Source organism: Triturus cristatus, chromosome 7, assembly GCF_964204655.1.
Source record: "Triturus cristatus chromosome 7, aTriCri1.1, whole genome shotgun sequence".
Lineage (NCBI taxonomy): Eukaryota > Metazoa > Chordata > Amphibia > Caudata > Salamandridae > Triturus > Triturus cristatus.
This window is the reverse complement of record NC_140590.1, coordinates 540,379,788-540,405,900: the sequence shown is the minus strand read 5'-3', so window position 1 is coordinate 540,405,900 and position 26,113 is coordinate 540,379,788. Positions and strand designations below refer to the sequence as shown.

The window sequence follows — 26,113 nt, the reverse complement described above, 5'->3', positions numbered from 1 at the left end:
TAAGATTCCGTAACATCTTACCGAATCACTGTTTGGGGTTTGATAATAGTAAAATGCAATTTTGTGGTCAGAACGGCTCCGATTTTACGAATTGGAGCCTTAACAACTGAAAAGATAATTTAGTACAAGGGACCCTAAGGGCCTGATTTAGATTACGGCAGACGTGTTATTCCGGCACAACGGTGTTGGATATCCCGTGTCGATATCCAATCTGCCGAAAAATGAATCCCATAATATTCTATGGGATTTATATTTCAGCAGACAGGATATCCGGAACCGTTGTGACAGAGTAACCCGTCTGCCGATATCTAAATCAGGCCTTAAGTCTTGAACCTCACAATTACAATAAAATCATCCTTTGTGCCTCATACAGTTTGTACCAGAAAGCAAAATATTTTCACCTAATTTAAAAATGTATTTAAATTCATTAATAGTCTTCTCACTTCAGAAAACAGAATTGTTCTTAAGTACTTAACGAAAGTAAAACTAAAATGCAATTGTTTGTTATTTAAGCAATGATAAAGATATTTATCACAACTTTTGCTCCTCAATATTTTTTAACAATACTTCATATTAACCTTGAGAGGCTGGCTTAAAGTCTCCTTTTTTTGCTATGCTCAGGGCTTCCCTGGAACTAGAAAGTAATCTAGTGAAAGAATATTTCAGATCAACATCGCTTCATAATTCATGCCAGAGATTAAAAATAATGGACTGCCTGGGAATATACTGAATAGTTCATTTAAGTTAGACCGAACTCCTTTCTAAGGAACGCAACTGCAGTAGACCATTTTAGTCCAAAATAAGTCTACCAAAGTCAAGATTCAACCATATCAACTTTAATAATGGAAGACACTGGTTGAGCCTCAATGGCATACAGAGCGATTGCAGGTATTTTTGAGATACAAACATCTAAGAGAGAAATCACATCTGTCTCATACTTAAAGTTTCAACGAACTGCAATAATCCCAATCCAACAGAGCTAGTAGTTTTTGCAGACTGAATCTTATATGAGCTGACCATGATAAATTATTGCTTGACAATTTCAAGATGACTATCATTAACCACCATATCATGGTTGCTAGACTAAGTTGTCAGAGTATGAAGTTCATGCAGTAGTCCTTTCGGGGGAGGTTGATTAGTACTAAGGCATCTGAATACATTAATATGGATAACTCTATTCAGAAGTGGGAAGGGGACAGTTGAGCAGTGCCTGAATTTGGCGCTAATTATTGGCAAGTACATGAAGGCAAGGAGTTCTGCAATTTACCTTGCCTTCATGGACCTGTCAAGCGCCTTTGACACTGTTTGTAGAAGCAGGCTGTGGCAGATGATGGACGATATGGGCTTCGAAGAACCCCTGGTGACACTTCTCCGCAGACTACACGCAGCAACGTCCGTGGCTATAAGATTTGGACCTGGGGGGGAAACAACTAAACCTATTCCCTCAACTGAGGGGGTGCGTCAAGGTTGCATTTTGGCGCCTTTCTTGTTCCTAGTATACACAAATGGACTAGAAAAGTACTTGTTGGACCACTGTTGTGATTTTCCTAAGGTAAACGGTAGGAGTATTCCTATACTCTCATATGCAGACGATACTGTTTTAATGACCCTCACTGGAAACAGTTTGCAGTTGTGCCTAGATGCCTTTAACACCTTCATGCTGGATCTTGACCTGAAGGTAAATTTTGGAAAATCTTTTGCAATGGTCTGTGGTCCTAAAGGAACAAAACCTAGAAAATTTGTGGTGAATCACTCTACTATTGAAAGGGTGGAGAATTTTAATTACCTTGGAAATCTTTTCAATAGCAAACTAAGTTGGGCTCCTTTAATGAAGGCTCGAGCCCAGAGTGCTACCCGCTCCATAGAAGGTCTTTTTCGCTTCTGTGGTAAGTTGGGTCAAAAACCTGTTGCGCACCTTAAAACTCTTTATATATCTAAATGTTTATCTGTGGCTACCTACGGGGCAGGAGTATGGGGGACCGAAAACCCCTCAGTGGTACAAGTGATGGAAAATAAATTCCTAAAACGGGTATTACTGATTCCATCGGGTTCATCGAATAGCTTCTGTCATAATGAAATGGGAATGACCAAAGTGACTGACATCATTCGTCTGTCACCCCTATTATTATGGGGCAAAATATGGTTATCTGACGATTTTCAGCTCTCGAGAGAAATTCTCTCAGACTGCTTGAGCCTGGATAATGCAAACAAGATCCCCTGGTTGTCATACGTCAGGGACATGTTGAATAAGATAGGTTTGGGTCATGTTTATGAAAATCCTGCAAACATCCAGGGAAACATAAAAACCCAAATTAAGTCAAATTACTGGAAGTTTTTAGGCTCACGGTGTCTGGGAGGCCCTATTGGCTATGTACCTAAGTTACAGCATCAATTTTATTTAACTTTTACAACTAATGTCCAATGGCGGTTTTATCTCACGAGGTTTAGGCTAAATACCCTCCATTTTCTTTTCGCCTTTCCTAAACAAGGGGGTTGGTGTGAGCAGCTACCCCCTTGTCCCTGTAATGACAGAGTTAGCCAAAGTACTATACATGTTGTCCTGTTTTGCTCCTTATATCAAGATCCTAGGATTAGATTTATTAAACCTGTCCTGAAGGGGCGGCAACCATGCACTTATAAAGAAGGCTATGATTATTTGCTGTCATTATCTTCTGTTGATACTTGCTGTGCCATGTTAAATTTTATAAGAGTTTCACTTCAGATTAGGAAACGCTATGGATAAATTAGCTGTAGAACTGTGCTTTGCCATTGGATTTGTATTTATGCTGTATGATGGATTTTTTTGAATTGTAATTTTTATTTTATGGATGGATCACCTTATTTGTGTATTATGTTTTTTAACTTTGTGCTTTTATGATTCATTGTATGAATCGAATAAAGATTTTTGAACCGAACCGAACCGATAACTCTATTGACCCAAGCTTGGGTGAATAGGGATTACATCTTTTTACAATTTTGGGAAAATTGGTATATAAATTGAAAAAAATAAGGGGGCAAGAACATAGCCGTTTTAAACAACTTGCCATGGGAATTTCAGCAGTAAGTCATGGTAAAGCCTAATCATGACTTTAACAAGTTTCATAATACAGATTTACTAAAGCATGTAATAAATAGTGGAGAAGATTTCACTCTGTTAGTTTTTATCATACTTTTCAGTGGGCAACACAATTGAACGTACAATTATAATCCACATATGCAAGAAATAATTTCATATATTGATCTGCACATATATCTCACATAGTAGAGGTAAGCGTCAGATATTACTGATTGTGAAGAACGAGGCATTAAAGCCTACCTATCAATTGGCAACAAATGAGTCTCATATACCCCAAATCACCGTGGCAAATATTTTCTCAGTTTCATCAAATAATGCAATGGGTCGATAATTTAAGGGGTTGTCTCTCTTTTTTAACATGGTTATGATATGGCTACCTATCCAGGAGTCTGATATGTTATCATTATTAATTCAGTGGTTAAAGAGGGACTGTGATAAGTGGGCTCAGATTAGGAATGCAGATTTAAGAACTGTGAGTGGGACTCTATCAAGGCCGTGGATTTCAGTTGTTATTTGGTCAAGAACTATGATGTACTCTATATTGGTATCCTTGTCAAACAAAAATAAACGAAGATCTTGATTCTTGATAAAGATTTGTGAAATGAGAATTCCAAATAATATTGCCTATAATAATGTGCTCTTTTTCTTTACCCAGGGCCCTAACTACAATAGATCAAAAGTCACTTAGACAATGTTTAGTTAGGGCAGTTTAAACAGAATATCACCATCGAGTTACTGAAGTCTACCTTCTCCATTTGTGTTCTTTACTTGTAGTACTTTTAAAATAATTTAGATCTAAAATTATCATTTGGCACAGGGTATTTTGGAATGGTAGTAGTGGATAGGAAATTAACCACCGACACCATAAAGCTGAAAACGTAACAGTATTTACTGACTGAGAGATAACCCAGTCAGTAATATTTGTAGGCAGCCAATACTTAAAATTTTCATTGATTGTCCAATAGCAAGTATATAGTTAGAGAACAAGACAGAGGAGTCAAAAGGACTGAGGAGTCATTATCAAAGATATCATAATTGTGAGTGATCACTAAAGTCTCTTCTCATATTCAATGAGGAAAAATAAGTAGAACCTGCGAAGGAGGCAATTATGTAATCAATTAGAGAGGACAGTCCCCTACTATTCCAGGAGTACCTGCCCATCGGATTTCCCTCCAAGTGATCATTAACTAGGGACAAATTTGGTTACACCATACACATTAATGAGGTGGTAGCTCCGGGGTCGCTCTGTTTATTTGGTAGATGGGGTACCTCCAAATCCCTGGTGCCATTTAAATCACAGCACCCTAAGCACAGTTACAAAGATGTTGTTGTCTGAGACTTTACGATCACCTACAACAAGAATCACAGCATAGGAAAATTAAATATCATCCGCTGCAGCTCCTTCATCAAAATATCTAAATGAGGCAGGGATTCTGCTTATGGAGTGAGATATAGATTATAATCAAGCACTCAAAGGATATATTACTTAGTGTTACATAGCATACATGAAACATTAATGCACGGGAAAGGGTTAAATCCAATTTCCGAACAAATCTTGAAAACAACCAAATTAGCATATATGTTTATAGCAAAACCTTATCTAATGTGGCTCTTTGTTTAGGCAAAAGCTGGCCTGGGAAAAACCCAGTAACTAGGCAAGTCAAAATCATGTGTTAAACAAGGTTCCTGGAGATAGACAATTTGTGAATGCAGAAAAAGAGATTAATAATCATCACGCCCAAAAATGATCCAGCCCAGCAGTATACCAGAAGATTCCAACAACTTCTAAGGATGACTTTCCTTGTTCACAGGTTTGAAAACATTGGGAATCCAAGACCAATTCGATGCATCTGCAGAGTCTCGTTTGCCAATTTTAGATGTAAATTTCACAATGCTCTGGGGACCCCTGTAGCATGTGACAACCAATTTGGAAGCGAATAAAGCATGTTACATCGCATGCTATTACAACATGTTCCATTACAACGTGGTTGTTACAACGACTGCGTTGTTAGAACGCAATAACTTTACAACGCAAGTCATTAGATCAACTTGCTGTAGGGGGCGCGCTGGACTTAGGAATGGTATAATTTACTATTCCAACTCCAGCCTGCGCAACAGTAGGGAAGGTGTTGGAATAGTAAATTATACTATTCCTTAGATTAGAGCGCCCCCTACAGAAAGTCGATCTAATGCTTTGCGATGTAAAGGCATCGCGTTCTAACAACGCGGTCATTGTAACAACCGCGTTGTAATGGCAGCATTGTAAACGCTGGTTCCCTTTGGAAGCTGGTCTTTTAATGTACTCAAGAAGAAAATATCTATATGTAGGCTTATATGTAGGCCATGACTCAAATATGTGAGAATATATCTCTATTACGGGCCGTTTTTTAATTGGACCATTGAAGGGGTGGAGTTAAGTCAGTTCTCATTTTTTGCTAGTGTTCAGAGTTTTTCCATATCAGATCAGTCAAGCGCACTAATGGCTATGATGACTCAAACGTTTTGCTACTATGTCACAGGTACATCACCAGGCAGAAATCTTGGATGCAACTAAACACAACTCATACTCACAATAAAAAAAATTCATCATGGTTAGTCAACCTAAAAAAAAAAAATAGGAACTACTATGTTGCGAAAATAAATATTTAAACATCAGTGATCCACAGGAGATAAGAGGTATTGGAATACACCAATGGTGGGAAGCCAGGTACACTCTCTATTACACATCAGTGTAGCATCACAGATGCCTACATCCTGTGACAGCAACAGAGACAATACTGCTTACAATTGAGGATGGCAGCAAAGTATCAAAGATATATTCTGCAGAACAAAGCTACATTATGGTCAACTAACAACACTGGATACAAAAAACATGTATCTTCAAATGGGGTGTATTTGTGTGTATTGTGTGTGCGTGTGTGTATGTGGGTATGTATATTTCTGATAGCTAAATGTTTAGTGTGTAGCTTAACCATAGAGGATAGAGTGGATTGAATTGAAAGCATCACAACAGCGCTTGGAGAATCCACTATCCTGGGCTGAGCAGCGTTATCCTCAGGGAGTGAGGTAAATTCCAGTAAGGAAGCATTTAGCTGTATGGTAGACTCATAGGTCATTCCTTTTGATAGAGCTGCAATACCCCGTTCCACAAGGTTGTTTGTATGCTGACCTATTATGGCAATAAATGAGATGGAAAGGTTAATGGGACACGAAGATCAGCTTCAGAAACTTTAGTTAAGGGAGGCAAGGGAGTAATACCAGAACAATTTATTAAACGGGTCTGTTTTAACAGAGAAGGAGACTTCAAGGAAACAGTGATAGGGTTTTCCTTCGACTAAATTAGGGGCGATGAAGCAGTTTATACCTTGTAGCCTTTGACTATTGCCAAATTATATGACATGGCATGCTTTGAGCAAGCAGATCAATTTGGTTTAACCGTGTGCATGTCTGAAGCAGAATTATTTAGAGTTGTATCATAGGTTGTAGAATCTGAAGACTCTAGTTTAAAGTAACATATTAAACCTTGATACAGAAAATGCACAAAATGTCTAGAAAAGATTAGTGAAAAATATATGTTCAACTCATTCACTTAAGAAATAAACTTAAATTAAGCACATTATGGACACACATTGATTAATTAAAAATTCTTTTGGTGGGTCCCTTAACATACAGCCCTTAAAACTGGTGTCAGAGATTGGCTCCAATTTGATCCACGATGGCTTAATTTGTAGCTTAATTGTTACTGCAAATGCTAAAACTGAGAACTCGGTACACAAAGCAGAAGACGTGTACTTTCATAAAACATCAAACAATTTAAGGGAAACCAAAGAGCAACTTAAAGTAAAAAAATTCAATAGTTTATATTAAAATCACACCCAGGACTCTCCCTTCTATCCTCCTTCTCAAAGCTTCAAACATAGGGGTCGATTAGGATGTAGGGCAGATCGCCGCCGCCTGCATGGCGGTGGCCATCCGCCCTACAACACACCCCGCCCGCCACCCATTTCCCCCCCCACCATATTAATATGGCAGGGGGGACCCCGGCGGACGGAAAGACCGTCCGCTGGTCACACAGGTGACCGGGCGGAAAAGGGGCCTGATATGGTGGTGCTGTCTGCTAGACACCACCATCCATATTAGGAAGGCAGCGGGGAACATCCTTTCCGTGGCGCCACAGAAAGGCATACGGATTGTGCTTATGGGGGCCCGTTGCGGGCCCCCAGGGTATTGGGGGTGGGGGTGCACATGGGGGATATCTATGGAACCCCCCTACATTGTCATGGACAAGGTGGCAGGCACCACTCCGTGCCTGTCACCTTGTGCATGACACACAGTGCATTCCCAGCATTGTGGCGGGTGATGCTGTGAGCACCGCCCACCACAATGCTGGAAATGGAGGATGCCATCCCCACGGTGGCATCCAAATTGCAGGTGCGGGACCGCCGCACCACTGGCGGCCAGTACCAGCACCGCTATGGTGGCGGGCGGACTTCCGCCCGCCATCCTAATCGGCCCCATAGTGTGTTCATCTAGCGTTCATAGTGCTTTCTTACACAAGTCCTCAAAAAGGCAATCCAGGTTTGAAATCATGCTCCGGACTTTCTTTTTCCTCAAAGCTTCAAAGGTTCAAAGAGGTTCAAAGAGCTTAGCGCAGTCTTAGTGCTTAGTAGTTTCTTGCAACCGTCTTAAAACCTCCAGATCTCCACCAATAAACTCACAGGATTTAACCAGCATTAACAGACATTAAGAAACAGATGCTGCAAGGTTGCAGGCTGCTCCAGAGGTCACCTGGTCTGCTGTAGCATGGCGAATCCACAAGCAAGTGCATTCTCCACTGCCGTACAACAATAAACGTACTCCAGCACTGCTGTACCGCTGCTTACTCCCAGCAATGGAGGACTCCTCCAGCCTCTTCAGCCTTCTCGAACCTCCACAGCCAGACGGCTGCTGGGCTCATGAACAAACCAACTAGCTGCTAGCTACCTGACAGCTCAGTCTGAATCGCTTGAGCACATGGTAAAAGCAGTGTAAGTGGGAGAGAGGGCGCAAGTGCTAGCAGGGGCGCGGATGAAGGGGTACAAAGCTAGCATCCAGTAGAATCCAGCAGTGGATTGATAGCAGCAATGGTAGTGGCGGTAGACTTGAGGGCTAGCATGGCCATGGGCGTAAGCTCCAGGAGAAGTGCAAGCTTGTAAGGCCACTTCCACAAGCCTCCTCCTCTTCCTCTATGTCACATATTCATTTCAGGCCTCTAATCCCAATATCCACATTTCAATTTCTCTATGAACCACTCCTCTTCTGGAGTCGACACACCACTTGTTAAATCAGCAGTGCGGTATCTAACAGCAATGTATCACTCCATGCTAACATGCATGTTGGACCAGCCGTAACAAAAACAGTCGTTTTGGCCTGTGTACAGTGAGAATGATTTCTCAAGAGGCACTGAGACAAGAACAGCAGGTCAAGCATTACAAGCTTCAATCACAGGAAAAACGAGCAGAGAAAATGCAGCTCAGGCAAAAGAGTGAGAGCCTCACTCAAAACAGGTACCGCCTGGTTGCTACACACATGCACGCACGCGCGCGCACACACACACATACGCGTGCACACACATCCGTTAAAACTGCAAGTTACCTTCACACACAGAGAACAGTTCAATCATGGGCAGGACTGGGGACATCATGGACAGCAGCAGTGCAAACGCATGAGATTACAGAAGGCAGTTAAGATGATTACCCAGTAATACTCTGCACCCTTTACAATGGAGAGGGGTTTATAAAAAGGCCAGCAAACACGGTGCCAAAGTGAGATGTGTATTCTCGCTTTGTCTCACTTGATGTCATTGCCACATGTCGAGTCTATATGTAGGTACCATTAGCCTTTTGAAAGAGGCTTGTTGTGTAAATGTGTTTCAAATGTATATCACCCACGAGAGGTGATCTGTAGGGGAATGTCTATATAGGATTACATGATATGGTGGATCTTGTGACTTAAGAATAGTTATGTTACAAAGAAAAAGAATGCACTCCCAACTTTAACAGTCACGTAGGAGCCAAAACACGGTTGGCCTGGACTTAATAAGCAGCATGTTTACAATATGATAATCTTCATACAGGAGGGCAAACAGGATTAACACATATGTAAATAAACATGGATACAGACATATATACTTTCCTGAATGACTATGGAGGATTTTCTTTAAACTCTGTCAACTCAAGTGTGCAATGATACTTCTTTGTAAGTACTATTTCTACTTTACCATGCATTAGATTACTATCATTTGATCACTACATGTCAGTTTAAAAAGATAATTCTGATCCTGCTACCCTGTTTTCAACTATTAAATAAATATTCTGATTATATCACTCCTTAAATTTGTTTTCGAATGACATTAATGTGTCCTTCACTGGATCAGAACGTTATTATGTTGATTTGGTTAACAGCCAATACATTACAGGGGTAATTTCCCTGTGTCCTATGCCAGATTATAGAATGATTTTACTTTACCCTACAATAGTTTGAAGGAAATTACCCCATTTATATTACCACATGTTTGATTGCAGATAGAGTTTACCATGGTTACTCTTTGGTGGATTCTAGATTACTCTGAAAGCTTTACTGTGCATTACACTTCAGAAAGAGACTGCACTGACATCTTTACATTGCACTGAAGTGCAGAAACAAACTAGTGTGATTACTTTACTTGCCATTATAATGAATACGTTTATCTGTCCTTGCATTTAATTGCAGAAGTACATTGTTATACCTGATTCACCATGCAATAGATACATTGCTCTTATTACTTAACTTTGCATTACATTAAAGGAGGTTACATTGATTATTTTGCTCTTTTTAAATTACAGAGCACTCTAATTTACTCTGCATCAGTTAAAAGAGGGAAACATCCTTTACCACGCAACCATTACAACGCGGTATGGTTACATCGTGGTTTTAACAACGCAAGTCGTTACACCGACTTGCACTGGAGGGCGCTGTAGGCTAAGGAATAGTGTGAATTACTTGCCAACACCTTCCCTACTGTACGTAGACTGGAGTTGGAATAGTAATTCACACTATTCCTATGTCCAGCGCCCTCCAACGCAAGTCGATGTAACGACTTGCGTTGTTAAAACCGCGATGTAACACACCGCGTTGTAATGGTACGCGTTGTTACATCATACATCCGTTAATAGAAGATTACTGGGATTACTTTATGCTGCTTTGGATTACTGGAGAATTCTCTGACTACTAAACATACATCTGATCACAGTAGTAGATTGCTCTGAATACGTAGTCCTTTATAAGCTCACAAAATACCATTACAAGGATAGCTTTACCTTGAATTTGACTGCAGGAGTAACATACTTTACCCAGCATTACATCACAAAACACTACTATGATGACTTTGTCTTGCATTAGGTTATGTAACATTTATATGGTCGAGCGATTGCTTAATTTGCTTTATGCTGCATTAGATACCAGCTGGTGAATGCTTTCCCTTGCCTGAAATAGACCAAAGAAAGACAGAACTCTCATTTATTTACTCGGAATACATTACAGATGGGACTATTTCCTGTCTGGTTTACCTCGTCTACTTGCCTCATGCCGCGATTTCGATGTCACTCTCTAAGAGGAACATGGTGTTTAGAAACAGGCAGCATTTATTTTTCAAAGCAAAACCCTGCTGTACATGACATGTTTGCCCTGATTCCAAGGTGTGGGGGTGACACCAAATGATCCAATTTCTGGATACACTGTAAACTCCAGAGGAGATTATGCCAGCAGGGCCTCCTCCCTATTTGGGTAGCATGATCAATGATACTCCACCTATGAGGTGGCACTTCCTCTTCAAATTGAAGAATTTGTTTAGTAGCACCTAAATCCAAATTTGTCATTTTGTGTTTTTTATCCTTACTTCTGCCTTAAGATCCATCTAACAAAGATTGTTAATAATAATTCCTTTATCTAAAAAAGCAGAGTAACTTTAATTACACAACACACAATATTGTAAGTAGCAATGGTCATGAAAATAATGAGAAAACTTTGTTTACAAGAATGTTCTAATTTCCTTGCCCGTGCATCAGAGCTATTGCTGTCTGGATGGCAAAGGACGATTTCATTTATAGGACTCAACAAGCCAACCACAGGGAGGTGAAATGCATACAAGAGGATGGATTTGCTCTGCTTGCTCTGTTGACCTATGCAGCACAATGTTCTGTGAGTGCAGAGGTAACATGCAAGGCAAATAGGATTTATATGCATGGGAACCACATCTCTAATACCACTGCAATGGCTTCCCCTCTGTGGCGCCACCTACACTAACACCTAAACATGACTTCTGTTCTGATTTTGCTCGATCCTAGTCTGGATTTGTGGATCTGGTTCAACAAGTCTTTGAAAATAGTATTTGTGAGTTGGCAAGAAGTCCCTTGAACATCTCAGCTCCTGTGATACATCACCCTACTGGGCTCATTTGAGACAAGATGAAGGGCTAGAGAGAAGAGAAAACCCTGCAAGAAAAACCGCAATGCTGCAGGATATTTTAAACATTAAGAACCCACATTTATTTGCAGAGACCTAGAGCAATGGACCAAAGTCGCGTTTCATCGGACAAACAGCAAACAGAATGTGATCCACGTCTCTTTAACATGTATATTCCTGTGGATGTGTTTTAAGGTGGGGAGCTCTCGCGACCTGTTTTCGTCAAAATGACAACTCCCTGTGTAGGGATAGCCCTCTTTAAAACAAGAAACACAGGTTATGTGTGGGTGGAGGTTTGTTTTTAGCGCCCACTCCCAGCCATGGGTGTTTCCCGCTGAATCCACGATGACTGTACGTGCAGGGCCCAACGCATTCAGTGCTCTACACACAATGGGTGGCAGGGCCTGTCTGGAACATGTAATGATAACTACAGCTCTTCTTCCCTAACATTCCTGCTGTCAATTAGCTTATGAGTGTTTCTAAAATCAAAATATACTTCGGATAAATTAACCCCTGGGAACTGAGGATTTATAACAAGAGGTGTGGGCTTCAACTTCCCAACGGAGGCTGCTCTGTGCTAAAAGGGCTCAGATATGTCTGGTATAAAATAAACTTTGCTAAAAGTGCAGTGCACGACCTAGTGCTGGAATAATAGTAGCAAGAAATTCAGAAATGTACCTTCAAACATCAGTGTCAGATCAAGGAAAGCAGGGGTTTTAGGAAAGATATGTGAAAAAATTGAAGCAACTCTACAGCACCCAAACCCACCAAATCGCGTCCATCATCAGAGCATGTTCTTCTTGGCCACTGTGCATACCCAGAACCTATATTCTACGGGTCTCCGACCTCTTCTAAAATCTACTTCCAATTAACAAAAGTGTGTGCCTATGTGTGCAGGTGTGTGTGTGTGTGTGTGTGCGTGTGTGTGTTTCTGAGTGTGCCTCGCAGCATTGACAGAACCAGAAAAACACTATCTTTGTGCCGACCGGTGCGTTATGAGAATAGGTCCCAGAAGTGTATTTAGGTACTCTTGAGCGAGTGTATCAAAAAACTAAAAGTGCAGTTAGACTTGCTCCAGTGCGCTTCATAATCTACCCCACAATCAAAGCGCGTGTGGAGTTAGAATAGTAATTACATACTTCAATTCTGTCAATGCCGTTCCTCATTAGTATAGGTATGTTGTTTTGTGTGTGTGTGTGTGTTTCTGTCTGTAGGGTGTGTGTGGGTCTTTTTCCTCCCTGCCACTGTTTTGATTGACTGTCACTTCGAGTAACCAGAGCTGAGCAGCACTTCCTCAAAGATGCTGCACCAAGCAGTGTCACTCAGGTCCATATTCCATTCAAGACAGACCGGCTGTCCTCCATGTCTGTAAGCTTCTTACAGCCAGATGACGAGCTCCTGGTGGCTCACAAACTGCTCACTGGAGACTCTTCCCCACTGTCACACAACATCCCTATAGCATTGTCTTCCCCGATAATCGTACACGCCCAAAAGAAATCCTCAACCTTAAAGGTTACCTCCTGTTCTCTCACTAACAAACATCACGCACTTTCATCATAGCATCCAACATTGATCATCCCCTGTCCGCACACTCGGTGTGGAATCAAACTTGTACACCACATACTACCCTCAAGATATTTACCTCATCTAAATTCTTTTGCTCATGCTTTGTGAGATCATGCCTGCCACCTTCCCTTCTGGTCTTGGTTAACAATTGCATTATGAACCACTTCTCTCCATCCTAATGTCTCTTCTTTTTAACAAAACGGGGAACTTGTAAAGCAATGCTGCGATGACTGCGACACTGCACAGCGGCACAAATGCTACCTTGCTTACGTTCGATATGGCAGCTGAATTCAGTGGAATCAGTGTTGCTCTATGGTCTGTTCTGTGCAAAAGGTGCTCAGGCTTGCAATTCAAGGGGCTACTTGAATGTACTAAATTTCACAAACACTGCAAATAAGGGTCTGATTTAGAGTCAGTCGGAGGGTGTACTCCATCACAAATGCAATGCAGTATCTTGCCTGCCAAACCCTTGGTCCACCCGCCTCATTTACAGATGGGTGAACCTTAAGCATTCTATTGGCTGAGCCCCTGTTGGCTCCACTGTCAGGGCAGTTTCTTTCAACGTACAGAGATGATCGCTGGTGTGGCAGTTATCTCTAAATTGGGCAGAGTACCCCCAGGATGGTACTATGGCCATCATAGTGGACACAACTTCATATGTCAAACCAGACCCTAAGTATCTTGGTCAGGTATTTAAACAAAGTTGGAATCTCGTACTTTGGTGGTAAGCCCACCTAGAATAGGACCCAGCACGTCCACAGCCTCAAATGCCACAAGAATCAGACAATAAGGGTCAAATTAAGAGCTGACAATGGAGAATCTTCCAATTTCTGGTTGAATTGCTAAATCCAAGAGAGTACCTCAGGCAGTTGAGGAAAGTTACAGATGGCTTCACCTCTTGATTAAGCACTTCTTCTACAAGTTGGAGGATTTTTCCTTAACACCTAATAATAAGCCAAATGGCACGCAGTTAGTCGATTCCTATTTACCGTTAATTGCTTTATAAGAAAATGGAGCGGAGGTCACACGATCACACATACATCAAAACTGTGTGCCACAGGAGAAGCACAGGGAGTCAAGTCCTCTGCAATATTACCTTTTTGTAGTTCTCCACGTTTTTCAGGTGGCTCTCCTGGCAAATGCAAAGGTTAAGGAAGTTCTGCCATTCGGTCTTCATGGCTTCTTGGTGTGCCTATAGAGGGATACACAAATAATGAAATGAACAGTAGCTGAGAAGATCTAAGGGCTTGATTTTGATCTCGGCGAAAAGGGTTACTCCATCACAGCAGGTGACGGATATCCCTTCCGCCGAAATATAAATCCCATAGGATATAATGGGAATTATATTTTGGCAGATATCTGTCACCATTGCGACGGAGTAACCCATCGCGGAGATCTAAATCAGGCCTAAGTATCTTTTCTGTGACTTTGGATCTCATACATTGGTTTCTTTTACACATTCGAATACTTTTCTGAATATACCATGTCATGAACTTGGTTGATATCTAAAATTGCAGGTAAAGCTACAATAATCCAGTGCTAGACAAGATGTTCCCTCGTCCTTCATTGAACTAGGAACATCATGAACTGGTATTGCCCGACATTTCATCCCTGTGTCCCATCTGAGGTAGACTGCTTGGCTCCGGAGATCTAGAGAATTTTGTTACAAGTGGGTGTCTCTGAAGGAGCGCAGCCTACAAAAGCCTTCACTCAGCCCTCGCGCTCCTTTACAGATGTTGGTAGGTTGTGATAGCACCCCCATCTCTACATGCCGGTCCTCTTCTGTGGCATTCCTATCCCTTCAAAGGTGCCTACAGACCCACTAGTAACCTTCCATTATGAACATGGGTTGATTCTCCTCACCAAACCCCTCCTTAGAGTGCTTCGTCTTTCCATGCTTCGTACCTGGATAGAGCTCACTGCGGGATGCTGCAGCTCAATCATCCGCTCTCCATCATCCTGTAGGTTGTTGACATATTCCTCTTGCGTCAGCAAATCCTGAGTTTTAAAATTCTGCAACACACAAAATAGTGCATGTCACTATTCAAGTAATCGCTCAATGACACACTAACTCACTTGACTGAACATGACTTGAGTCTCTTGACACCGTAGGTGGTTGCAGCTCACCTCCTGACAAAGGTGGCTCTGGCCTTTGCAGAAGGCAGGCAATTCCTTAGGGCGGGCTACAGTCTCAGAGAGACCAATTGAACCTGCATCCTCATCTGTCTGGACAATATTTTGCATGTTCCCCATCCTTCCAGACTGCCCATCCAGCAGCCCCAGAGGCAAAATAATGAGTCTCTCAGGATGTCTTAGAGGAATAAGTTACTAACTAACCTTGCCCCTAGCCCGCAAGCTTTTCTGAGGTACTATCTTGTTAAGAGGAATTTCCATTTGTTTAGGGGACAATACTAGCCCACTTCGGCCTCCAAGTTTCAGTATAGTGAAGCAGACGGGTACCCTGGCTCCTGTGGCATGTCAAGCTCTTCTACAGCCTTTTACTACTCTGCAGTCTAAACCCATAATTCACTCTCAACACCTACTGCAGCCTCGCCATTCACTGCCGCCACAACATGCAGTGCAGGACCAAACCCTATAGATACCTCACCCAGTACTGTAGCCTCACCCAGTACTGCGACCTCACCCAGTACTGCAGCCTTGCCAGATATTCCAGCCTCACCTCATACTCCAGCCTCACGCTGGCTGGGTCTGGCATCTGGTCGCTCCAGTCCTGCCTCAGGATCTTGTTCTGTTGCTCGTTGAGGTACATGAGCTCCTTGGTGCAGCCATGGAGGTGGTTGTACAGACTGCTCAGGTTCCGGCCTCTCCAGGTAGCCACCTCCTGTGTGTTGTTGAGAGGGTAATGACATAAGGAAAACAGTCAAGCAACTCAAGAGACAGGAATTTTTTTATATATATATATATATATATATATATATATATATATATATATATGTGCAATTTAGAATGAAAGACTCTAAAGCGATTCTGTCCAGCGGCATGCAGCCCTTCTGTGACTGTGAGGAAACCTTGTTGCGCTCATGGTCTTTTCTCTATGTCTACTACTGGTGCCAGAAGATCTGCACATCTGAACAGGGGAGCCCTTTTGGGGTATAGTAGATTCAGTTTTCATAAACAAATGATCTCTCCCTCTGAAATGCCGGGGCTCTCCCTCTCTCAGAAGGAGAGCCCCGGTAAACTTTTAATTTGCTTATGAAAACTGAATGTACTATACCCCAAAAGGGCTCCCTCTCTCTGTTCTAACTACCAATAACCATTGTCACCATTCTTGTATAGCACTAAGTTTACTTCACCTTTTTGGTTATGGTCACCTCACTGGGGTCACAAAGTCACGCCAAATTGTAGAAATGTATATAGTGTAGATACACAATTGAAATATTATATGTCTGTTTTTTTGAAAAATTGTTTATGCAAAGTAAATTATACTCACTTCAGCTGAAGTGGGTACAGCTTAAATAATTGGTCTGTGGGTTGCTGCTGCGAAAGTAGTAGGCCTAATTGTATTGTGGTTTTATTTCTCATTTTCTGGTTGTGTTTAAATCACGCAAGATAAAATTATTCCTTGCCTGAAAGTATGTCAAATGATGCAAATGAGTTCCTTGTGAACGTTATTTTATGCTTAATAAGCAATACCCAGTTCGCAAGGACATATGGGTCGCTCTTGTTTTTTGTGATAACCCTCTACAGCACAAACATTGCAGAGTGGTAGGGCTCTGCTTAAAAACACACCCTGGAGGCCATCTCCTGGAGCACCTCTTAACACACACAGCTACACCAGACAGTAGAAAGGAGACGCGAGTGACAGTCTAAATGAGTCAAGGCACCTTCGAATCCTTATCGTTCTCTCTCTTTGACTGAGCAGTCAGAATGCACAACTTTAGTAAAATGAATGGTGAAATGACACTCATGGACTGAATACATACCAGGAGTCCTTGGTATTGTCTCTTAATGTCGTCAGCGTCCTGTTTTCCAGCAGAGGAAACAAAGAAAGAACATTGGTTAGCAAAAGTCTTTTTTGTGTTACATTCTGAAAATTGGGCTCCTATAAACAACCAAGATTGATGGCTCCAGTACAGGGGCCAAGCCAAATAAACAGCACACCTTCAATCTTCCCGCTGACTGCAGAGAATAGTTTGCAGGTTGCGGTGATCGGACCCCTATTGACCCCCAAGATCACAATGTGGACCCACTCCCCCATGTGTGACCCAGATCACTGCATCCCATCACCACCCGGTGACTTCCTGTGGACACAATGTGCATCTCTGCCCCAAGGTGGGTGTAGCCATGAGGACAGTATATACCCTAGTGGATAGGTAACGGATCTCTCTACCACCCTAAGCCCTATGTTTCCCCCGGGGTTCTTTACTCTCCCTGCAGGATAAGTTAAGAGTTTCTATGACAGTGCCACCCCCTCACAGATTCTACTCACAGCATGAACAGATCTCACATCTCTGCAGTAAGTTCCTCCCTTGAAATCCAACCAACTCCGGCTCCAAATGTCTCCAATGGGGTGCGGTGCTACTTACCACAGTGGATACGTTCCGGAACTTTACCTGCTCCCTTACAACTCCCACCACCAAACTCCCAATTGCATTCTGGAGTGTCTCCCAAGGGACTGGATGCTACTCACCCCCGTGGACAGGTTCCGGATGTCTGGTGCATACTCTTCGATCTGCTGCTGGAGGATATTGTGCTCCGCCACCTGCTTCTCCACCTCGGCCAGGCCAGGCCCATACTGCCTCTGGTCCAGCTCTCTCTGGGGCAGAACAGAAAGCAAGAAGGCCAGGTCACTTGCTTGTTTCTTCACAAGGGGTTCCTCTGAATCAAGGGGCGCCAACAGGCATAGACCACGAGGTGGGGAGAGGTGGTAGTTTGGCCAGCAGATTACAGGGCTGGAATCGTGTCAGAGGCATGAGCCTTCCAGCCTTATCTGTTCTTTACCCTCACCTGCTCAGTGAGATATGAAGGGTTCCTTGGCTCCAAGTGTGCTTAAATCAACGCCCATTGAACGTACCTGCTTTTCGTCCAGCACCTGGTGCCAGTTGACCTTGGGCCCCACCTGGGGCAGGCTGAACTTCTCATAAATTTCCCGGTAGTCAGAGCACTCTTGGCTCAGCCGCTCGTGAAGGTTACGGATGCTGCCAAGAAGGAGAGAGAAGTTGTGGTCAACTGTGGAGTCAGGCTGGTCTCACTCAATTTAGACCATCATAGACCTCTAACATAACCCTTCTAACCACACCCAGATTGACTGACAATGATAACCGAATAAACTAACCACCAGCTTGTTGTTTCAAAAAGCGGAACCCTCTGCCACCATTAATCATATTCCTCCACCACCATTCCTCACGGCTCACGCCGCACAGCATCTGAACGCCAGACTGTTATAGTCTCAGGCACCGTCCTTTTCCATCATCTCTCTAGACCTCAGTCCAAGATCTTGCAAAACACCCGGACTGCCTCCGGGCCTGTGGTAACCAATGGAAGATCAGCCACGGTCTCGGCTGCTGGCTCCAGCGCTATGGCCTTTTAGTGACACTCTGTTTGTTTATCAGCCCTACGCCCCTTTAGCAGCAGCGGCATATCACATGTTGTGTTTTTTCAGTGGTTTTAGAGAGAGACTCATTGCTTCTACATACTTCCCCTTCCACACCCAACACTGTGCTGCTACCCTAACCCCGCTGGGCACCCTTAGAAATAAAGCTGTATAGTGAAGCACAGCAATGGAAGGATTTATGGGCAAGAGCTGGGTCGAGCACTGTGTTTCTTTTTAGGTCTGGCCTGACTGTGCAGCTTGCGCCAGACTTTATGCAAACAGCAGAAAAAGAGCTTTAAGATGGTCTACTGAGAGAGAGACTTTTGTTCTGCCCAAAATGTTGATTACCTTAAGTACAGAGTCTGATTGGGCAGTAGCTGTGTGCTTCAGCTCAAAATTACTGCTTGTATTTCTCCTTTGCCTTGTGAGAAAGCTTATACTGAGCCCAGCAGAGCTGAGTTGGTTATGCTGACAAGCCACTGATCAAGAAAATGGGCTTGATCTGTCTGTTATGAAAAATGATGACAAAGTGAGTAGGTCTGTCTCATTTACTATGAAAAGCATATCTTAAACCCAATGGGCCTTTAAAGGTGCCATGTCATTACACTGTGCTGAAACGTGGGACAAGTAGTTTATTCTAGGGGATCTCACTGAGTACCATAGTAGGCAAGGGTTTTGGTTTGGCTACCCTCGGTGACAAATTCTTGTAAGAGAAGATCTTCACTTAAAGAGTCCTTGTTATGCCATTTTAGGAAGGGTTGTATATTTTTTTTTGCCAACTCTTTTTTTCTGACATATTTGTAATTTTATGACACTTGACAGAGGGGCTTTGGCTTCGACCAAATGTTGATTCCTTGTGATCAGATTTTGACTGGGCAGAAGTTGTGTGCCTTTTCTGAAAAAGAGTGCTTGTATTGCACTTTTTTGCACTGTGGGAATGCTTATGCTCAACATATTTGGCCTTAATTGGTTTTAGTGACAAGACAGTGATCAAGGCCTAATCCGTTTGTTATAAAAAAAAGTTACAACAAAGGCAGTAGAGCTGCCTTATTTATTGTAAAAAGCATGCGTTAACGCCAAAAGGCCTTTTAAGGTTCCCTGTCATTCCACTGCGTTACAGCTTGTAGACAGGTATTGTGTGACAGGGAATCCCACAGATTTCAGGAGTAGGAAGGGTTTTGGTGTCACTACCTGCTCCACAATCTGGAGAAAAATGGGAAATTAATGAATAGGAGAAAATCAGACATGAAGACCCTACTGTGCCAAGTGCTTATAACTGGCGAAGGAAGTCGGGCTTTAGGTGTTTGTTGTTCTTTGCAAGATCCTCCTCAAGCTAAAGAGGCAAAGAAATGGAGATCCAGAGGGTCGATTCCCGGGAGATCAGGGATCTTCCCCCAAGCGATTAAATGTAAATGGAGCCGTTCCATGTTCAAGGGTTCAGGGTACGTCTTTATTTTTATTTCATGGTAAAAAAAGAAATACCTTCCTATTTTCACCCATTCAGATACTTCTAAAGTCATTAGAATCAATGTAGCCATTTATTGCATAATGGTGTCAGGAGGCCGTCAGCCAATGCAGTTGGGATGTGGCAATGTCACAAAATCTGGTTCAATATGTTCACTACAGGTTGGGGTGTTAACCCCTCACATAGTGTAAGGCTTGGGCCAGAGAATCCTCCAATTTTAAAGGTCTGTGGCTGATACCCTACTTCATGTAGTCCTTTCCTGTGTTCAGAGGGCCCTGCTTATCTTACAGGATATTTTCTAATGTAAATTGTCTTCAGCCAGTTGTCCTTTGCCTGCTCTGTAAAGAGGTCCCGGAAGTGCTTGTTCTGATACTTAGTTGGCTTTTAAATCCCAAATTTGTAAACACTTTCCGATCATAGAGGGCTGGCGCATACTCAGACAGTGAATGGGTTAATGTGTTTGTTATTGGGGTGAGTGCTTTCTGGAGACTCGCTCAACAAGACTGTTGTGAGGTACTCTGCACTTTTAAGACCTTAGGGACATTTTTTTTCAGCATTTTGAAACTAATAGATATAGTTAGTGATTTGTTTGTTAAAGTTTTGAATATACAGTTATGTTTTTTTACCTGACAGGATAATTCCTTCATTATTTTAACCTGTAATTCTTAAGGCGCAATGTGTATATTAGGATCTCCATTTTGCTACCAGTTAAGGTTATTATTGCAATGGGTCCTGTTTTGGGTCTATTTGTTGTTGTCTAAGTACAACAGTTTGCTTGCGAAATTGACCCAATTATATCCGTTTGTCTGCCACGTGTATCCAAGCTGCTATCATAGTTCCGCCCGTTTCACGTGGAGATGTAGGTACGGGCTTTGAGGACGCCAGTATGTGCTCCTCTAATACTGAGAGAAGGAATCTATTTAACTGGCCATTCATTCCTTAAATGCTCTGCATAACATAATATTGTCCTTGCCTTATGGAGAATCTTCCTATCATAATAAGAGATTTAGCGAGTGCAATGTACGGCGGACAAGCACCGGCTCTGATGGTAGTGCTGCCGACCACCAAACCATTGATGGAGTGTTTCTTTTTTCAGCTGACTTGATTACATATCCATATCTGCTTTATATCAGATCTTTTTCCTCACAATTATCTCTTGAGGACACTATCTAGTGTCTTGTACCCATTCCTGCATCTTATAGTTTCTACATTGCTTAGTTTCATGGACCAAATAATCGGCGCAACGGGATCACAGAAAAATACTGAGGCTGATAAGTGACGCAAACCCCTCCGTGTTCATGCCAACTGTTCAACTAAAATAATAGCAATCATAGCACCCCACCTATAGCAATCCTGAAGAAAATCTTATATTGACGTATGCTCAACAAAGGGCATAATATCCTCAAATTAATGCAGGTTTGTCCTGAGGCAGCCTCCGCCCTAAACGACTGTAAGTTGAAACCATCTTTTATGACCCGCCCAGGCTGTCGTCTCATCTGAAACAGGTTGTTGTTATGCGCTTTACAAAGGCCTTGATGACCAAATGTTAAACTACAGATTTTCTAATAAAAGTCGACATACTTAGTGACCCATACAGAGAAACCAAAACATGAAACCTGTATTCAAAAAGTTGCACAAGTTTCCTATTCAGGATTGTTAATTTACTACCTGGGTAATGATGCATGAGTTCATGCTCCGCGAAACAACTGATTACGTGAAAACCTAGCCCAAGTACACACGGCACCCATAATGCTCAGGTCAACAAAACTGGAACTAGAACAGAACGTCCAGTGTAAACCCTACAAGCACTGCCTGTTTACCCATAGAAGGGGCTTTGTACCAAATCCTGGATCTACTCCCTGTTTTAAACTCTGGACATAGCATTTCAGAAAAACGTTACATAATCCCTCTGGCCTATTGAGCTTCCATTGATGTTAATACTACCTGCACATGGTTGTGTGCCATACACAACGTCAACAATGAAATGTTATGTTTGTGTTTTTCCCAATATGTGTCCCGTGTATGTTCTGTCATTAAAGATCACTGACTGCAGCCCTTGAACTTCCCAGTCACTTCCTACAAACGATGAGGATTGCAGGGAGTTTAGATTAGAGTAATTGTAAAAAAAACAATAATTTATCTGAATATGAAAATACTGCCTTTGCACCTAGAAAAATGTCATTTTGCTTGACTCACTCCTTTTCAATTTCTGGCCCTTGGGGGTGCTTCAACCTCTTCGCCTTGTCGACGTCAAGGAAGAGGTCCTTCAGCAGGACCTCGGATTCTTTCAGGCATCGTGCATTCTCTTGCTGGTACTGGAAAGATTGCTTCTGCTTGGAATTCTCAGCATCCTGCCAGAAAAGATCAGAGGAACATGGGTGTATGCAAGCCAGAAGCACAAACCGGTCTCTAAATGGCCAGTGCAAGACCCTGCTCACTCCTGCTCAGAGTCGCCTGGAGAAGAGCTTACTGGCCTCATTCTGATCTGGACATAGCCACTTCCAAGACATCTGCCTGCACAATACTTCAACGATCAGGGGATGTAAGGCTCAGTCTACAAGCAGGGAGAAGAAATCCACGTAGAATTAAATGTCTCTCCCCAAGCAGGATCTGCACTGAATGGAGGAAGGACACAGACGTGTAGGTTGGTGAGGGGGGAGTTAAAGTTTCAAATACCCTTAAATATCAGCCCATCCTCCCTTTGGAATGTGTGAGTTGGACAGGTTCTTTATCATGGTAAACATTATTTCAAGTGAAACCACACTTGGGGAGTAGTGAGACCCACCAGGCCGGTCTCATGACATAACGCCAGTTGCTGTCCTTGTATGTTCAACACACATGACACATCTGTGTATGCTGAGGGTAAATAGCTCTGTGTGATCAGGGCAATCATTTTGTTTTCTCTTCAAGGAAAATACACTCTGTTGGGTAGGAGACTGAAATATTCATGTGAGGTGTACTAGGAGAGGTGGCGGGATGTCGGGTTTGCCTGGCATTTCTTCTATTTGGCCGACGTTCCATCAGTCTAGAGGAAGGAGGCTGAGGCAGAGGAGGGCAGTTTGTATTTCTAACCTCCATCCCACGTTACCTAAATCCTTCTTCTCACCAATCATCGCCCCACCACCCATCCTAACCGATTGTCTCCTTTCTAGAATTACCTTTTTCAATTTATTCTGGGTTTCCAGGATGTTTCTCTCCACCTCGTCTGCATTCTTCTGCATGCGCGAGATCAATAGGGCCAGTTCATTGGGCACCGAGGACCTAATTGAGGAAAGAGAAATGTCATTAAAATGTTTGGATATCTCGAAAGAGCAGCCCGATGCATCATGGAGGATGTACATCTTGAAGTCTCCCAATGCTGCTACCTGTCTCTTCACTCCTGTGACCTATCGCCAAACTGATGACCCACGTGTGAAACAAATGGTACATCCTCGTGAGGACTGGCCTAATGTAAATTCTGCAATACCTCTGAGAGGTTCGGGTCTCAGAAGCAAGGGTAGGACGGATTCCCGGGGCATTTTACTTGGTCAAGCCAGGTATATTTAGAGATTAGGTTGCAGCATGATTTATATTCTGAAGAAATGTCCAAAACAAACTCAGAATGCATTCCAAAAAAAAGGGCGGTATTAAGCATTCAGAATGCTGGGTGTTCATATGGACATTCCAAAGTGTCCCTTTAGTGCATTACAAGGTATAGGTCTGATGCTTTTCCCAACAGTCGGGTGCTACAGAAGACCATCTTCTCACAGATTTAGGTCATCATCTCTGATGATCAAGAGCACAAATATCCTGAAGGCCGCTTCCAGCGGAAGAGGGCCTGCACCATCTGCCTATTATCGGTGGAACAGATGGTCCTTGAGGTGTAATATGACCAGCAATGAGATACAGGCCCCCTTTTTTATCATGGTTCACCAAACACCTGTGATGGAAACATACATGACAGCTGTTTGTGGTTAAACAACACAAGCTCAAACACGTGCCTTCAGGGATGGCCTGATTTCATTCTGGGGTTTCGCCCTAATTTCTTTGCTCATTTCTACCCTATACTGGTTTACCTGAGGGTGAGGTTACAATTGGGATGCAAGGTTGGCCCTCTAATGAGATGCAAGTTTATTGCATGTTGAAACTGTAATCAAATGTGAGCATAATAGGATTCAAGAGGGAGTGTTATTAGGTGCAAATGTAATAAGATGACAAACTGGAGATGTAAGGAGACGCATGTGCAATAAAATACAACACTGAAGGTGTAGTGACGTGAATATAATGAGATGTAAGAGCAATGACATTTAAACCCGGACATGTACTTGAGAAAAGTGAATGAGCTTTAAGACGGTTTCCAGATTTCAAACAAAGGATGTCATGAAATATAAGCAGATCTATATGCAGAGTTTAAGAATGTTATGTGTATTTGTAAAGCTCTCTACCACCAGCGAGGGTATCCTGGCGCTGAGCAGGTAGGTGCTGTGCCTAGGGTAGGTTTGATAATTAAGAAGCCAGGACTTCAGCCTCTTGTGGAATTCAAGCAGAGAGGAGAAGGCTCTGATTTCCAGGCTCTGATGTCCAGTGGGAGGTTATTCCAAGCTTTAGGAGTGATGTAAGAGAACACCCATCCACCTGATCTGGTTCTGTGTATATTTGAGATGTGTGCGAGTAGGAGTCCTTCGGAGCAGAGGTGTCTGGGTGGTTGGTGGAAAGAGATGTGACTGGTTAGGTAGGTGGGGCCGGAGTTGTGTAGAGCCTTGAATGTGTCTGTGTGGGGAGCTTGAAATGAACTTGTTTGTGTATCAGGAGCCAGTGGAGCTTCTTGAGCATACGTATGATACACAGGAGCATGCAATCCCGGTATAAAAGCCTGTGTCTAATTGTTTTCACTACAGCATGTAATGGGCAAATACCTCGCCTAATGATTTCATTACATTCACCTCAGCGACATGTTGCACCCTCCACCTCGGCATTATCCATGGCTTCTACGGATGATACCTATTCCTGCACTCCTGGGCATCCCGCCCAAGAGTTGAGACTGCGTGCCTTCTTTTATGATGTATCTACCTGTTTTAATTTGTATCCCATATGTAGCCGGGACCTTAGACTGCCTGCCTTTTACTTGTATAAGATATCCACCTATTTTACCGAATTGGTCCCTCCCTTGAAAAACAACGCTTCCTAACGCTTTGTATACCACACTTAATGCTGTAAAGCGCTCTGATACCCTCACGGGTCTGGTTCGTGCTCTATAAAACTATAAAAGAAATAAGTAAACAGCGGCTTGTGGCTTGCCTAGTCACCTGTAAACATGCAATGATGCTGCTGCTCATGTGTCCTAACCTAATCGAATGAGCTGTGACTGCAGGGAGATGTATGTTTATAATGACATGAAAGCTTAAAATGTAATGAGAGACATATGTAGAAAGGTGTGTATTTGCGTAAGAAGATGTGAGGTTGCAGGTGGAGTGAGATGTGAGTGTCATTAGATATGCGGCAGACTGTATAATGAGATGTGAGTAATGGGTGTAAGTACAATGAGATATGCCGTTGAAAGTGTAATAAGATATTTTTTTTAATGCCAGTTTGAAGATATAATAAGCTGCGAATGCACCGAGAGGCAAGGCGAAATATGTGTAAAGTTGCAAAATGAATTAGTACAGTGCAATGGGATACATGGTTGGTGGCGAAATTAAATGTGCGTTTAAGAAGATGTAAGGCTGAAGACTGAATAGGCTGCAAGTACAAAGAGATGCAAGGATGAACATGGAGAGAGATCAAGAAATGAGCGGTTGAAGGTGTTTGAGATGCAAAACAATAAGGTGCAATGAGATGCAAGTTAAATGAGCTGCAAATGTAATGATATGTGAGACTGTAAGTGTACTTAAATGCAAGTGTCTACCTCTAGTACAAGGGGTTTCAAAGCCCAAGCAACGGGTACACTTTCATAAGCAAGAGGTCATTTTTTAAAAATCTTATTTGTTTTAAT

At 42.6% G+C, this 26,113-nt stretch overlaps 1 protein-coding gene across 1 annotated transcript in view; it reads right to left on the bottom strand.

Annotated features, from left to right (window-relative positions):
• EVPL (envoplakin) overlaps window positions 1-26,113 on the bottom strand; it is a 255,635-nt gene that overhangs the window by 69,242 nt on the left and 160,280 nt on the right. Inside the window, exons 3-10 of the mRNA XM_085616949.1 lie at window positions 23,301-23,403; window positions 22,339-22,493; window positions 18,159-18,282; window positions 17,775-17,900; window positions 17,068-17,106; window positions 15,804-15,965; window positions 15,029-15,136; window positions 14,220-14,315 (exon numbers count right to left, since the gene is read on the bottom strand). Of these exons, the coding sequence (XP_085473075.1) occupies window positions 14,220-14,315; window positions 15,029-15,136; window positions 15,804-15,965; window positions 17,068-17,106; window positions 17,775-17,900; window positions 18,159-18,282; window positions 22,339-22,493; window positions 23,301-23,403 (913 nt within the window). The remainder of the gene's footprint in view (window positions 1-14,219; window positions 14,316-15,028; window positions 15,137-15,803; window positions 15,966-17,067; window positions 17,107-17,774; window positions 17,901-18,158; window positions 18,283-22,338; window positions 22,494-23,300; window positions 23,404-26,113) is intronic.